The sequence below is a fragment of the Cyprinodon variegatus genome, unplaced genomic scaffold (assembly GCF_000732505.1).
Source record: "Cyprinodon variegatus isolate N-32 unplaced genomic scaffold, C_variegatus-1.0 Scaffold165, whole genome shotgun sequence".
NCBI classification, from domain to species: Eukaryota; Metazoa; Chordata; class Actinopteri; order Cyprinodontiformes; family Cyprinodontidae; genus Cyprinodon; species Cyprinodon variegatus.
In genome coordinates this window covers 1,222,336-1,237,888 of record NW_015150618.1, presented here as the reverse complement: position 1 = coordinate 1,237,888, position 15,553 = coordinate 1,222,336, and the positions used below count along the sequence as shown (strand labels likewise).

The following is a 15,553-nucleotide window of genomic DNA, read 5'->3' as shown; positions in this document are numbered from 1 at the left end:
AAAAAAAAAAAAAAAACGGTTGCATTATTGGTAATTCTGGCCCCAAACTCCCATCTATCACATGGTGATTGGTCTGGTCTGTTTTGAACCAAAATGTCTTACCAGGTTTACTTACAAAAAAAAGTTAAATTTGCAAAGAGATGTAAATACAATTTAATAGGACAAGAACCTACTCACAGTCTTCTTAAAATCATTTCAATTGTAAGTCAGTGGTATTCATGTCCTTGACTGTGTCAATATATAGAACTATCCTAGGATCAAAAGGCAAACAAAACAGATTTACTCTATGGATTCAGATGCTTGGTCATCACAAGGTGTGGCCAAAACTATATAAAAATGCAAAAAAAAAAAAAAAAAATTAAAAGGATTATCATAGGTTCAGTGTTGTAAAGTTCACAAATGCTTGCAACAAATGTGAGCGCTGCATAGTTTTCTTTCAGCAATTTTAAATCATGGCCAAATCATTTTTACAATCAGTCGACAACTAATATTGTAATTGATTAATCATTAACTGGAATAAAGAGACTCTGAAACATGCATTTAGCTAAAAGAGGTACCTACTTAGAAGGGTAATTATACCAAAATTGCTAAAAATAAGACATAAATATTTTGAGTTTAAGATTTAAAAAAAATAACAACAAAAAAACGTGTCCATTATTATGGTCTTCTCAGGAGTCATGAAGTGAAAAATATTTTGTTTCACCTGGTTTGAATATGTAAAAAATCCTTTAAGGATCCTTTTTCTTCTCTGATTTATCGGTTTATCAAAAATATATTTGACAGATTAATTCATTAGCAAAATAATAGTTAGTTGCAGCCCTACTTTAAACAATCACAAAACAGGCCTACATCAGAGGCAACCACACATTATTCCTGAAACTGCTTGCCTCCAATTCAGGTCTGTTTTGTGGTTGCCATGAACCTAAGAGTGAGAATTTACAAATGCATTTTTAGCGAAGCGTCTAGCATTTTCAGCTAAAAAAGAGCCAGTGGTGTGTCCCTTTTCATTACATTGGCAGATCTAAGCTCCACCGTTTGCTAAAAAACAGGGGGATTTACTCTTGTAAAGTAAGCATTTCAATCCTCGATAATCAGTATCCCCTTTTGTGACAGAGAGGCTGTTACTGATTCTAAGCAGAAATATTCAAATATGGTGAAATTCACTACAGGCAATAGGAGCAAACCGTGTTTAAATAAAAAAGAATGGAGACAAGATCACAATAACCACTGGGCATGAAAGCACATCACATTATTTTAAAGTGAAATTACAATTGGACTAAATTTACATATAATTTCTAAAGGCATTTTAAAAGAGGCCACATGGAAATCCAATAAGCACTTAAATATATCTGACCCTATCTGGGAGAGTGTGAAAAAAGCTCTATGCTCTTCTTTTCCTTCAAAAGACAAGGGAAAGTCTGTTGGCCTGGAATAACAATATTTAGCCAAGTTAAACAGTATTTAATTACATTGGGGTTTATAAACCAGTAAGTCTGGCCATCACTTTAGTGTCAAAGTAGAATTATTGATCTTTTAAATAATAGATTTGAATGACAGCTAATCACTAAAAAAATAAATTTTATGACAGAATAAGATGAACATACTCATGATTAGCCGAGCAAAAGAAAAAGTTAAACAAAAATAAAATCATCACAGTCGCTGTGACTATGATTTATCTAACCCAATAGCCCACACTGGTACAGTAAATACCCAAAATTGACTAAAAATGTTGAAAACTGCCAACCAAAACTTTATGATTTTATATTCTGGCATTTGCAGTTTTTACCACAAAGCTTCAAATCTCTTTTATATTCAATATTCACTTCCACACACTATGAATGGTAGCGGTAAATCGCCCACCGGCTACCGCAGCAGATAGCTTTTCAGCTGGGATTTCCAGCACTGCAGGGTATGATGGAGGTCTGGCACTGAACAAGAACTGCATATTTTAGTGGGATCATGACACTGATGAACTGACTGCTCAGATAATGTTTAAAGCTGGACTACATTTCTTTCTTAAAAACGTGTTAAAACTATTTTTCCAACTCATAAAGTATATAAAACCAAGCTGCTCTCCAACTTGAAGCTACAGAACAGAGCAGCTAAACAACCACAGTGCAGAGCATCCAGAGTGTCAAAGCAACTTGACCACAGTTTGATGCAGCATCTGACCCAGCGTCCAAATTTCTGCATTTGGGTATATAAATATATTTTTTTTCAATAAGTTTTAATTATGGAAATGACATGGATTTTTTAAAAACCTGCTCACAATATTTATGAATAACAAATCCATTTAAACAATCAGAGCCACTGTGTCTGTTTTTAAAAATCCCATTGCCAATTTCAGAGATTGAAAAAATCCAAATTAAAATTACTACTCACATACAGCCACAACGTTAGATTAGAGGAGCCTTTCCAAAAAAAGTAAAAAAAAAAAAAAACAATCCAATGGACATTGTTTCCAATTTTGAAGATGTTTCACTTCCCATCCAGAAAGCTTTTTCAGTTCAAAATTTCAGAATTAAAGTTGAGTTTGAAGCTTTACATAGTAGCCAAAAAACTTGTTTCAGCTTAGAAAACAAGCAAATTGAACCAGAAGAACGGGTCCCCCCCTTCGGAATGGGAAGCCGTTTTGGGTTCGCTTCATTTTAATTTAAATCTAAAACCAAAAAAAAAAAAAAATTGTGGACATTTAAATATCACTTCTCTCCTACATCAGCCCACCAGAGAATTGACCAAATTTCAATGTCAGGACTATATATAGACCTTATTTTGACTTGAGTTAGGTATGGTTCATTTCTTGCTCTAGTTTTCAGTCATAAAATGCCATAAAAATGAACATAAAATTCAAAGACAGATTAATTTCAAATAATATGAGAGGATTTCATCCTAGCGATTTTGCAGTGCATGTTTTAATATGAAAAAAATCCTTTATTTTCTGTTTAATTCAGAGACAGACACTAAAATAATTGTGATCAACTTTTATTTAAACTCATTCTTGTACTCAAAGATGGAACAAAGTGTTGAGAACGGATTTCTCTATACCGCCATATCATTATATAGAGTGCAAAATATTTTTTTTTATAAAACTGTCAATTGTAGAGCATGCATCATAATTTCTAAACACAACTTCCCCCTCATAAAGCACCTACTTAACTGAATTTGTAATACACGGATCATCATGACATTAAACTTGGAGGCAGATGAGGAAAAAAGCTGATTTGTTATCATAAAACGTAATCATCAATTTGCTTAAAACAAGAATAAGCAATAAATAGTATTTGTCCCTGAACCTTTGCATGACTGTATTTGAAAATGTATGTTTGCTTAGTAATTGAGAGGCATGAGTATGTTATGATTTCGATCTTTGTCAATGTTGGCTAAATTAGGTCTAAATTCATATTGCATCTGAAATAGTTCTGGGATCAGAAAATTAGAAAAAAAAAATCTACATTTGAATCACGTCAAGAGTTGCTGGTTCTCCACTTGTCTGGTTGTTGTTTGGTTTCTCCAATCTAGTAGTCCGAATAGTCCTTGCTCCACTGGACTCCATTCAGCTTTGGTTTGGGTGTTCTTTTTGTCTGAGAGTGTCGTTTAGTTTAAAATTCGCTAGTGACTTGTGTTTAGATCAAATCCTCCATAGTCTCTCAGAAACTCCAGAAACATTAGGAATTACAATATTTTAGCCTCTCCCTTCTCCTCTGTGTTAGATATAGTGATGGTTGTCTTGCTAGTTTTCTCGGCTGACTTAACAGATGCCCGGTTTCTATAACCACATGATTCAAGTGATTTCCTGACATGTTTGTTTTCTTTTCATTTCTCCTCTGCAGCCGAGAGAATATTGTCAGCCTGAGTTCTGTTCCAGTGGATGATGTGGCTCAAAATGCAGATATTGGATTGCATGTGGAGGATTCACTGAAAGTGAAAATGATATAATTTCTGGTTTCAGCAAGTTCCCTATTCATGCAGCTTTTAACTATCTGACCGCTTATTCATTTGATCCTTAAATATGAAAAAAAAATTAAAATACAAGATGGTGACATCATAGCCAAACATGCCTACAGATACAGTAAAGACTTTATTTAGTGGGTATAAATCCACACATTTTTTTTTTGGCAATACCATAATAATAAGATAAAACTATAGCATTATATAGATGATGAGATGGAAAGTTACATTTGCATAAGCTTAATGTTGTATTAGATTTATTCAACTTAATACATTCTGTATGTACGCAATTAATTTGATGCAAACTCCTGAAACATTTTTAATTCTTTCAGTAGGCCTAATTCATAGAGGTTGCTGAAAAGGTACATTGAAAAAAAGTATTGTGAATATAGGTTTCAGTTTATTCATTTACATAGCAGCAATTGAAAACAAATATCTCAAGTCTCTCTAAGAAAAAAATCAAATAATACAGATGGATTAGTTAATAGTTTTTATCTAAATAAATCCAGATGATTGCATGAGTAAATACTTTGCAGGATTTGCTCCTTCTTTATGAGGACGTAGAGAGAGACATTTGCTTACTTTGTTACTTGACCTTGTTTAAATCTTTCTCACATCAAGCATGCATGCAAAGACAGTTGAGAGGAAACAATCCTTTTTAACAGGAATACATTTTTAGAAGAACACAGCTCAGTGAGAGGCCCACTGAAGGTTTAAGATGACAGAACTTAAAGATGTTTTGTTACAGTAGCTGCTTTCAATTTAAGCTCATGTTATAAAGGTTTATTACCGATTGAGTAAAATCATTGAATCATTTATTTATTGTAATTATGACGATTATGTTGCTCTTATAATTTCTCAGATTTCAAATATTACAGAATATCAATTAAAAAAAAGCTTTTTAAAACAGAACAGTAGACCTCTGAAAATATAGTAATTCCAATGTAGCTAAAACTTGGTTTGGCCTTTTTTTGTACTAATCACTGCATCAATGTGGAGATGGGATCAAATTGAAAGGATCTTTTTGAAAATAAAGAAGGTAATAAATGCTTTTCATGTAGCCTACATTTGAAAATGTTTATGAAAATGTTTTTTTCTTATACTGGTGTGATTTAATAATTCAATGTAATAATTTACAGCAATAAAGGCGTGAAAACATCAGCCAGTGTGTAAACTAATCTATATGATGTGTTTCATATAGTGCACGGAGTTACTGAAATAAAATAACGATTTAAATAAAATGTGAAACATACTGACTATAAATAGTTGCATAAAGTTCTTCTCAAAATGTGAGAACTTGTCAAAGAACAGCATACAGTATGCGACAAGCCTGTAGATTAATAAAAAAGGATAAGAAAGCTTTATTTCCCCCCTAATTCCAAACATAAATTACCGGCATAAGATTATCTGAGCAACATACATAGCCTGATTACTTTTGCCTTATTTCTAATTTTGAAAGTATATTTAAAAAGAAACAGATTGAGTTAGCAAAGTTCTATCTATCAATATTCCTTTGCTGTATGTTAGAGTGTTAATGAGCTAGACACACTGAAAGCCAACAATGCTTGACAAGGCAAGCTGTTCAGTGCCGCATGGATCCTCTTATCAAGCCTATCAGGGCTTTGCACCTCTATGTGCTTAGCCATGGCAGGGCTCGGGCTATTTTGAGTGCTTTCAGGTCCATGAAATTGGATGTGAATTTGCATTTTTGGGGGCTTGCTGCTCAGATGCAACTCTTAGTAATAAATGAGAAGCAATTGTGGAGAAGCAAAACGTTTCTATTGGAATATGAGTTTGAAGGAAATTTGTGATGTGGTTACATTTATCACCTTTCTACTGAACAAAAGGCAAAGAGAGGTTTTTCAAACTTTTCTTTGCCTTTTGTCATTCTCTGGCCTTTGTGCCATTTCCCCACCATTAACCTGTCGCTGTCTGAGTAATTGTAAGTTTAAGGTTGTGAAAGACAGTATTCGAAGAATAAAATAAACCTCTTTTTAACTCTCCACAGCAAAATTAGGCTTGTGAAGACACCATCCCCACCTTTACTTTCATAGGATTTTACCTAGTTCAAATTCATCAATCATTAGTTGCTGGAGAGTAGAATGTTTAACTTGCATCCATGTGATCTATGGAAGCAAGCCTGTCTGAATTTTCAAAATAAAAGGAATTTAATAAATACCTTATCATTTTGAAAATAATGCTGCATTTATCGACAAATAAATACATCTCCTTGTCAGACCCTGAAATTCAGTGAAAGGGTGGAGAAAGTTAAAATATTATATACACCCAGGAGAAGGAGGGGCTCACTCCAGTGGCCGGAGGTTAGCAGGGATTCTGTTGGAAGTTGCAGGGTAGTGCAACCTACAGTAGGTATTTGCATGTCAGGGAGGGGCAAATAGTTATTTCACTTATAACAGTTAATGAGAGTGCACATTTTTCAAGCCTTCTTTCTCCTTCCTGTTCTTTGCTGTATTTTAAGGTTCAAATGATCATATCCTCTTCAATTGTTTTTCAATTTTCATAAAGATCCTTGGAAAGCTTAAACTCCACTTTCAGGATCTGTGAACATCTCAATGTTCCAGAGTAGACTTGTTTCTGGTTTTTGCCACAGCCTGCTACATATATTGAAATATTCTATTTGTTGTTAAGGCGTCAAATTCAAACAGGTGCTAGTATAGACATTTTGCCAAAATACCTAATTTGTGGGGGTTAAATAATTTCAGCTACAGCTGGAAGGGAAAAGTACAGAAATATATTTTAATAGGTTTCAATGGGAATTGATCTATGGGAATGCGAACATGTTAGAATCATATCATAAATAAAACTATTTAAACTACTATTTAACTTTGTGATACTCTAATAGCTCCATATGCTGTGAAAAACTATGTTGTGCCATGCTTCAAGCGTACTTAACAGGCCCTGCATTCAGTTATGCAACGTTACGTCTTGCCTTCAAAACAGATTAAGAAATGTAATCTGGCTCCAGGCTTAATTGACAACCAGATACTTTCAGTATTCTTAGTTGGTCTATAGAACCATTGTAAACTGTGTGTATTATCAAGAGAACCAACAACCTTTATATTTAGAGGTTTAAGCCCACAACAGATGGTAATGAAAACAGTTATATCACTCATCTGTCACAGGATTAAAAATGTAATCTTGATTCCCATTGCTGTGCTTGTCTATGCAATTTAATTTTTAAAAATTGTGCACATTATTGGATGTGACTAAATAAAGATTACCAACTTTTAATTTTTATCAATGACTTACATTAAATATCTAACACTATCAGATTAGCACTGTGGAAGGTAAATTGTACGAGCTGTAATGCTACATTTAGTTTAATTAGCTCTGTTTAAAGGCATTTATTTTTAGGCTTCCAGATGTGAGAGGATTACCGGTAAAGTAACATTAATCCTTGGTATTCTCTTCATTAATGGCTTTTCCCTTGGTCCATCTCTCTTAGAGTTATGAAACCACATTGTGTGTGAAAGGGGATACTGAGCTCCAAAGAGTCAGTCTGTTACAAATGACATAATACTGGCTCTCATAACAGACTGCTCCACCATGAATTATTCCTTTGACCCGAGATCCGTTCAATCACACAGCAAACTTAATTAAGTCAAACCAAGAGCAATAAATAAGACGTATGATGTGTCAGGTCTGATGCTTGTCCTCATCTGCTGACAAAAGGGGGCAGGTCTCCAGTCAGGCCAGGCAATGAGGGAGACTAATCACAGCGACATACAACTAAGGACAGGCCTTAAACATTTACAGAATATGTGAATATCATCAGCAGCCAACGGGCAGCTCAGAATACAGATCTGCACTATATGCTGATGATTTACAGCTGCTTTGTGACGAAGAAGCACCAAACAGCAACGAGATGAATATCTCTGGTGCTTTCTTGCCAAGCATCATTGCTGCGTTTGCTGTGGCAGAGAAACACATCAAAATTCAATCAAGCTGGCCCATCTGTTCAGAGATATCAGGACAGCCATTTGATACTCTCCAGCTAGAGAGAAAGCCTAAAGTTCCCCTTGCTAAAAGTGATGCCACTGACTGTGATCTTAGAAAATATGATGTATGACCGCATCTGTGCTACATCAACGGACGGATATGGAAAGTTAAGAGTCATCAAATAAAAAGTACAAAATCATTGCCAAACTTTTAATCAGTAGAACAGGAGAAAAAAAATGGCAAAGAATAAAAGAAAGCTATTGGAACGTACTTTACAAAAGCCATTTTCTGAGAAGGACACCTTATTTAGAAAATCTAATAATTAAAAAGAAAAGTTAAGTAGATAAAAACTAAATACATAAAAAATATACAATAAATTTAACAATTTAATGTAAATGCCATGAGTTATAAACAGCTTGAAGCAAAAACAGAGGGAGAGAGAGACAAACCAGCCACAAAGTGATCTAAAAAAATGTTATATAAAGGTTGTAGACCACTAGTGTAGCCGTACTTAGGAAAATAAAGGTTAGTTCCACTTTCATGAACCTAAGGAGACCACAAATGACTTAACAAACATGTAAGGATTTTGGGTATGCTTCATAAACTCCACTAAAACATTTAATGAGTATTGAGGAAAATTTTCTTCTTTTATAAGACAGTGTCCTGTCATCTGCAGAAATACTCGGATGACTCTGAATTTGTTGGGTGCATCAGAGGTGGACAAGAAGCTGAGTACAGGGAGCTGGTGGAGCCCATTGTGGCAACAATCATCTGATCCAGAATGTGTACCAAACAAGGGAGATGATTGGAGATTTCAGAAGAAACAACAAGAAGTTAAATGCTATAAACATCATTGGACAAGTGGGGGTGATGGAGGAATATAGAAAGGTTGGTTTTTACCTGGACAACAAAGTCAACTGGAGCTGAACTGTGAAGCAGTCTACAAGAAAGAACACAGCAGAGTGTACTTCCTAAGGAAGTTTAGGTCCTTTATTGTTTGCAGCATGATGCTGCATATCTAAGAACCCCTCTAGAACATTTGGAGATCATTTCATAAAGAATAATTCTTCTTAAAATGAAGAATATTTTTGACAACAGTGATCCTCCTCTTCTGAAGACTGTTGAACACCAGCAGAGTGTCTTCAGCCAACGGCTTCTCCAGATCTGGTGGAAGACTGACCGATACCAAAGGTGCTTCCTGCCTACAGCTATCAACACCAACAATTCTTTGCAAAAACACAAACGAGTTGCTTCACCATTTAATTTACCTTTTGGATGAATACATTTAATTGAGCTTTTTAAATGGTATTTTATGCAACCTTTTTTAGCCTGGTAATATCCTGTCAAGATGAAGAACATAATTGTTGTCATTTGAACATTGCCAATGCATTAAAGTGTCAGTTAATTTGAGTTGGTGAGAAATTCTAAGTGTTTTCTTATTATTTCTTTTTTTTTTTTACAAACATGAAATAAAACAGGGTTTGTACTGTGACCAGCACTACCGCTGCAAGAGCTCCAGCTTTCAGGGATGTGGTGGGCAGCAGCAGTAAGGAGTTAGAGCAGGAACCTTCCGGTTCAGTTTGAGAGCATAACACTTAGACTTATTGCCATTTAGGTGGGAATCACCAATCATATACTGTATCTGGCTGAGATTCTGTTGCAAAGGCCCCAGGGAAAGCATGAACGAAAAAAAAAAAAACAGCAGCTTGCAGTAAATTTAACAAACCTAACATATTGGCAGCAAAAAATATCCTTAAGTGGAAAATGATTTGAGTGAAAAAGCAAAAGATGTCAGAAATAGTAAGAGTTGTAAACATGCCATGTATTTCATTAAGTAAATTTGGTTGAAAATTAAAAATAGCCAGGGGAGTCAGGCCCTGGGACAGGATCAGTACCCAACATAGTCCAAGCGATAAAGGATGACTCAAAATGTGGGAGGCAGGGCCCGGGGTTGTTCATTTGAGTCCAACAGTTGCATAGCATAAGGGTGAAGCTGTGGTGGAACCATACATGTTCCACAGACACAGTTTCGCTCCTGATCTCAGAAAAAAGAACAGTTGATGGTGCTTGATGGCAGCATTGCTAATGATATTCTGGCTTCTGGTCTTTTTAGACACTTTGAATCAGAGGAACCAGTTTCTAGATATTCTTTCAGGCTATGCTAAGAAAATAAGTTATACTTCAGTTATCATGATCTGTATACAACTAAAATGACAAAAATAGATTATTTAAGGGCTGGTAATACTCAGCAGCAGTGTGTCGCAGTGAGCTTGACGCAGACATTTTTGATTTATGCCCAGTATCAAAGCGTGGTCCGCGCTATATGCTGTGGGTCTAGTTATAGCCGAGGCAGTGAGAAAAGGGGGACAGTTTGTCCGACAGCTGAGGGATATGAGGGTGAAAAATAGCGGGGATCCACTTGGTAAAAGGGTCCCAGCATTCTCGCACACCTCGCTCTTCTAGCTGGTCCAACTTCACAAGTTGTTTTCCGCAGTTTCGGTCATAAAAACAAAACAGCAGAGTGTCTACGGAGGGGGCAGGGACGGCTTTTTGTTCACTGCGACACCTACGCAGACGACTTAGTTTCAAGGTATAAATCAGCCTTAAGATGTTAATTTTATTAAGTAGAGCACACTTCCCCATTTAACGTTCTCATGGTGGTCTCAACAACGTCCGCAGTAACAACACACATAGGGCGCACCGCACTATAGGGCGCGCCGCAAATTTTGAGGGGAAAAAAAGGCGTTTATATGCACCTTATAGTCATGAAAATATGGTATTAGAAGCCATTTTGTGATTTTGTTTGCCCTAAACCACAATAGAAACATTTTTTTTTGTTTGTAGTATTCAGTTCAAGAGCGCAAACAGAGTATTTTCAAGGTGAACTAAAATTAAGTCAGCCTTTGAGGTTTGCGTCAATCACATATGGCCTGAGTGTCATAAAGTTTCTAGCCTGCACTGTATTCCCTGTCCACCCCTGATGATTATGATATTTTCTGATCAGGTTTACTTATGGATACAAAGTTAGCAGTGTGAACCACATTGAACTGCACACAAAAACTTAAGAAGCGATAGGTTTAGGTGTGGTGGAGCTGGAGATGTTTTTACTAATGCAAGATTCCCTATCCAGAAGCCAGCACCAATGTTTAGGCTTAGCAGATGTTTCTCTATTAGTGTTCCCAAAAAAACATGTTAATGTGGAACTACAAAATGCTCTTTTGTATAAGTTAATACTTAACAGAGCAGTGGACACTGGAAACTACAAATTCTAAACCTGTAGATGAGATAAACATGAGCTTGCTCATTCATTTCTCCTGTAATGTTATATTGCAGCAATATATTATAAGTGATGTTTTTTGGGGTTTTTTGTTAAATATTAGGCTAAAGCTGTAAAACATCAACTTCAAATCCAAGACACTCCTGCTAAGATTTCAAACCTCTGGTGATTTAGTTCATTTTAAGCATTTTCATACAAGCAAATATTGAATTGAGTAAAAAAAAAAATATGTTTGAAGCCAAATAAACAAAAGTGAAAATATTAATAAGGAAAATAAAAACATTTTTTTAAGCAGTACCATTATAATCCTACCTGAACTTGTAATCTTATAACATTATCTGAAACTGATCAAAATACTTTTTAAAGAATTAACAATAATAGAGATGAACTCGAAAATGTGGCAACAAAAAAAGCAAACTTAATGAAAGATGTTGACATTTTTGAACAATTCTTTATGTCTAAGCTAATTTGACAAAGCTTAAATCTAAACTCCCAAAGGAACTGTTGATTGACAAAGATGTATACACAGACACTGATGAACAAAATCATGAGAAATGCTTAAAAGTATAAAGGTAACTTACAAGCAACATGAAGACTGGCCTCTCTGCTGATGATTGTGCCAAAGGAGTTTGATGCCAGGCACTGATAGATGCCAACATCTTCCTCTTTATTCAGATTGCTGATGTGTAAGTTTCCACCCATGAGAGAGTAACGTGAACCCTGGACAGGCAGGATGAAGGAGTCATTTCGCTTCCACCTGGAAATGAAGGCACATGGCCAACAAAGGTTAAACTCCTAAACATTAATATCTTACTCTTTTTTTTCGTAGTCATCCAATGGAAATAATTCCAAATTTTCAACATTGTGACCCCTCAGTTTTAAGGATTATCACAGGAAACACAAGCTTTAAGTAAAAATTGTGTTTGGCAACAATTTATCTTTTTACTGCATTTCAGGAAAACCTGATTAGTCTATTTATTATTACTGATTACACTATTTTAAAGACAGACTGAAACCAATCAGGCATTTTTTGGATTAATAACTATCGTATACGTATCTATTAGGCAATAGTTACTTACCTTTAAAAATGAAAGTACTCGCATAGCTTAGAATTAGGGGTTTATACATATATAGGGGACAGTGCACCAGATTGGGAGATGCCATAATGCGTCGTAATTTTGATTAGAGTTGCTGAAAGGCACAACATTGCCCTTATTACATGTTTTACCTGTATTGTGCGGTATAAACTGCTTAAAACATGTTGTCATTGGTGGAGGAGTTGAAAACAACCATAGATCATTCTACCTTTACGTTCTGATGGAATGGAGAACCATCCATACTCTATGTCCAGTGAGAGGTAAGAGAAACAGACCAAAATAAAAGTTTAGCTGTGTTTTAAACAGAAATAGGGTTTGCAGGCTGTTTGCTGGGCTGGTAACGTAATTCAATATAACTGTGAAATTTCGCTATGTTAGCAGCTGTGCAGAGTAGTCTAACATCTAGTCGGTCCACAAGCAGAGAAGACTATTTAGTTCTATTTAGTTTGATATCATACACTGGATGCTCAGTTGCAACAGTTATCATTGCATCGTTGCTTCTGTCAGTGAGCCCCAAGACAGCTGTGTCTACAATGTAGCTTACCATTATCATTGTGTGTGCATGAATGAGTGAATGACCTAATGTAATATAAATCACTTTGGTCCAGTCTCCTGACTTGAAAAATAGCTATACTGCATAAGTATAGGCCATTTACCATCAGTTGCTGTTTTTCTTTGTCTTATTCATACAAGCAGACAACTAAAAGCCTGTTTTAGCTCTGTCTCCAGAGAGATTTTCCGTGTGTTTCATAGTTTATTTTAGATGATGTATCAAGAGTGATTAAGCCGAATCTGTCCTCCGGGTAGAGAGTCTAATATGTTTATTAATCTATGCTAGATTAATGTGTCTTCTCCAAAGATCTACTCTGCCCTTACAGAAATGTTTGCACATGGTTTAAGACATGCAAGCCTTATAAAGATCAAACCATGCAAACTGTTACTGAAGTTAGTGTAGAAAAACACTTGAGAATTTTCTGCTATATATCAGTTTAATAAATAAACACTGAGTGTAAAAACCTTTTGACCAGTGATTTTTCTTTTACTTCAATTCGTAGGACCACTGTCTAATCAGTGGTTACTGTATTTCACTAGGATAAGCTAGTTAATACTGTCTTTCTCTCTCAGCATTTCAATACTTTGCTTCCTTCTGTTAGAGAAAGCAAAAGACCAAATGAAAAACCTCAGAAATAAACAGATGAACCCAAAGTTGTAAATATTTTAAGTTAAAGGGAAAAAAATGGGTGCAAGGCAAACTTTTTGTTACACCAATGACAGAAATGAGTCCGGTCTTGTCTTTCCAACAATGTTCATTTGATTATTTTTACTAGCATCCCATTATGAGAAAAAAAGAAGGGTCACTTAACCTGAAATCACAGTTTCAGTGTTTGAATGTCTGAGGTAATTGGTCCCCTAACTTGGTCCCACTGCTTTGCTTTTAGCCTTTTTAGATTTGATCCCAATTAAAAATTTTCGATTCTGACATATACCTTTCAAGGGAAATTAATATGAGGAATCTCCCAAACTGAAAACTTTCTAAGTAATATCTATACAAAGAAATGTTTTGAAATGCTGTGTGCATATAGATAATTTTTTTCCAATATATGCAAAGGAATAAATGTAAACAAATACCAAACATGTTTTGGCCGGAAGTCTGCAGCTACAGTCCTTTTTTCCTATGTAAATGATAGGATGCTGAGAAGTGCATAAGGGTTTCATAGAACTGAAGCAATCACCAGGCATTTGACTAAGCAGTAGTGTAGGGCATCCTTTGAATTTCAACAATTCCGATTCGGGTTTCTATTTTTATTCCAGTTCCTATCGATTCCTAGTTCAGATTCTTTTACCAGGAAGGATCTTAAAAGTTTACATGTTCTATATCAGCTGGCTAACCTTGGTTGATTTTGCCTGAAATTATCTGCTCTTCTTATTAAAATTAAGATCCGTGAACATCTAACTTTGTAAAAATGCATTGTACATTCAACAATTTATAAATGACAAACCAATGTAGTCTAACTTTTATGAATTTTCTTCACATAGCTACACTTTCACATGCAGATTTCTTTTTGAAAACAAAATGAAAACACATTTACACATATTAAGTGTCTGAGGTTGCAGATACAGTACTTATCCTGTATAAGATGATTTTATTGTTTTGTTTTTTTTACCTGATTCTGACTGTGGTTCTAGGCTGAGTTGAAGGAAAAAGCAGGACAGCAGGCATTCACCAGGATATATATTTATATCCCCAGAGTTGTTAACTGCACCCCAGTTTCTCTCAACTTCACACTGATATTTAACTTTTATGGACATAGAAACAATCAGATTTCATACTGTATCATTCAGTTAGTGGACTTCAAAATGTAACATCCCAAATAAGATAAAATAAAGAACAGAAGTGACTATTCATTTCTTTAATGTTAAGCCTTAATGACTGGTTGCTCTTACACCCCTCGTTCTTATTTACCTAAATTAGGCAGCTTACATTTTGATCAAAAAATGTCATTTGGAATTGAAAGATTTGAACCATTCATATTAATTCTTGGTTCACAACAATAGCATGAATATGAAGAATGTCAAGAAACCCGGTTTGTCAAAATAAAATACGGTGACTACTGATCGGTATCTACAAATTAGAACATAATTCTTATATATTCCTGAAAAACAAAACTGTTGCATTTAATCATTGGATACAAACTACTGATACTTCAACATACAACTGTGGAGAGTTTCAAATACTTGGGTGTTCACAAAAATAGTAAACTGGACTGGACTCATAACACTGATGCCCTGTACAAGAAGGGCCAGAGCTTTCTCCGCCTCCTCAGGAGGCCTTTGGACTGAGCAGGGCCCAAGCTTAAAACCTTGGCCAACTCTGTGGTGGCCTAAGCCCTCCTCTACACTGTTGTCTAATGGGCCCATGGTAGTGCAGAGCAGGACAGAAAGAGACTGAACAAACTGGTGAAAAAGGCCACTTCTGTCCTAGGCTGCGCTCTGGACTCAGTGGAGATAGTGGCTGAGGAGGGTGCTGTCCAAGCTTACGTCCTTTATGGATAACACCTTGCAACCCCATTACCAGGCTGTAGAGGAGCGGAGCAGCTCCTTTAGGGAAAGACTTATACATCCTGTTTGTAAAAAGAAGCGCTACCGCAGGTCATTCATCCCTGCTGCCATCAGACTTTACAATACAGAACCATAATAGTAATAACTGGTGCAATAACTAATGAGCAATCGCTATGTAATACCCCGTGCAATATTCTGTTTTATATTTAAT

General features: G+C 35.6%; 1 protein-coding gene across 1 annotated transcript in view; it reads right to left on the bottom strand.

Moving 5' to 3' along the window:
* Positions 1-15,553, bottom strand: part of LOC107086879 (contactin-3-like) — a 127,232-nt gene that overhangs the window by 68,102 nt on the left and 43,577 nt on the right. The window contains exon 4 of the mRNA XM_015378114.1: positions 11,767-11,942. Coding sequence (XP_015233600.1) covers positions 11,767-11,942 — 176 coding nt within the window. The remainder of the gene's footprint in view (positions 1-11,766; positions 11,943-15,553) is intronic.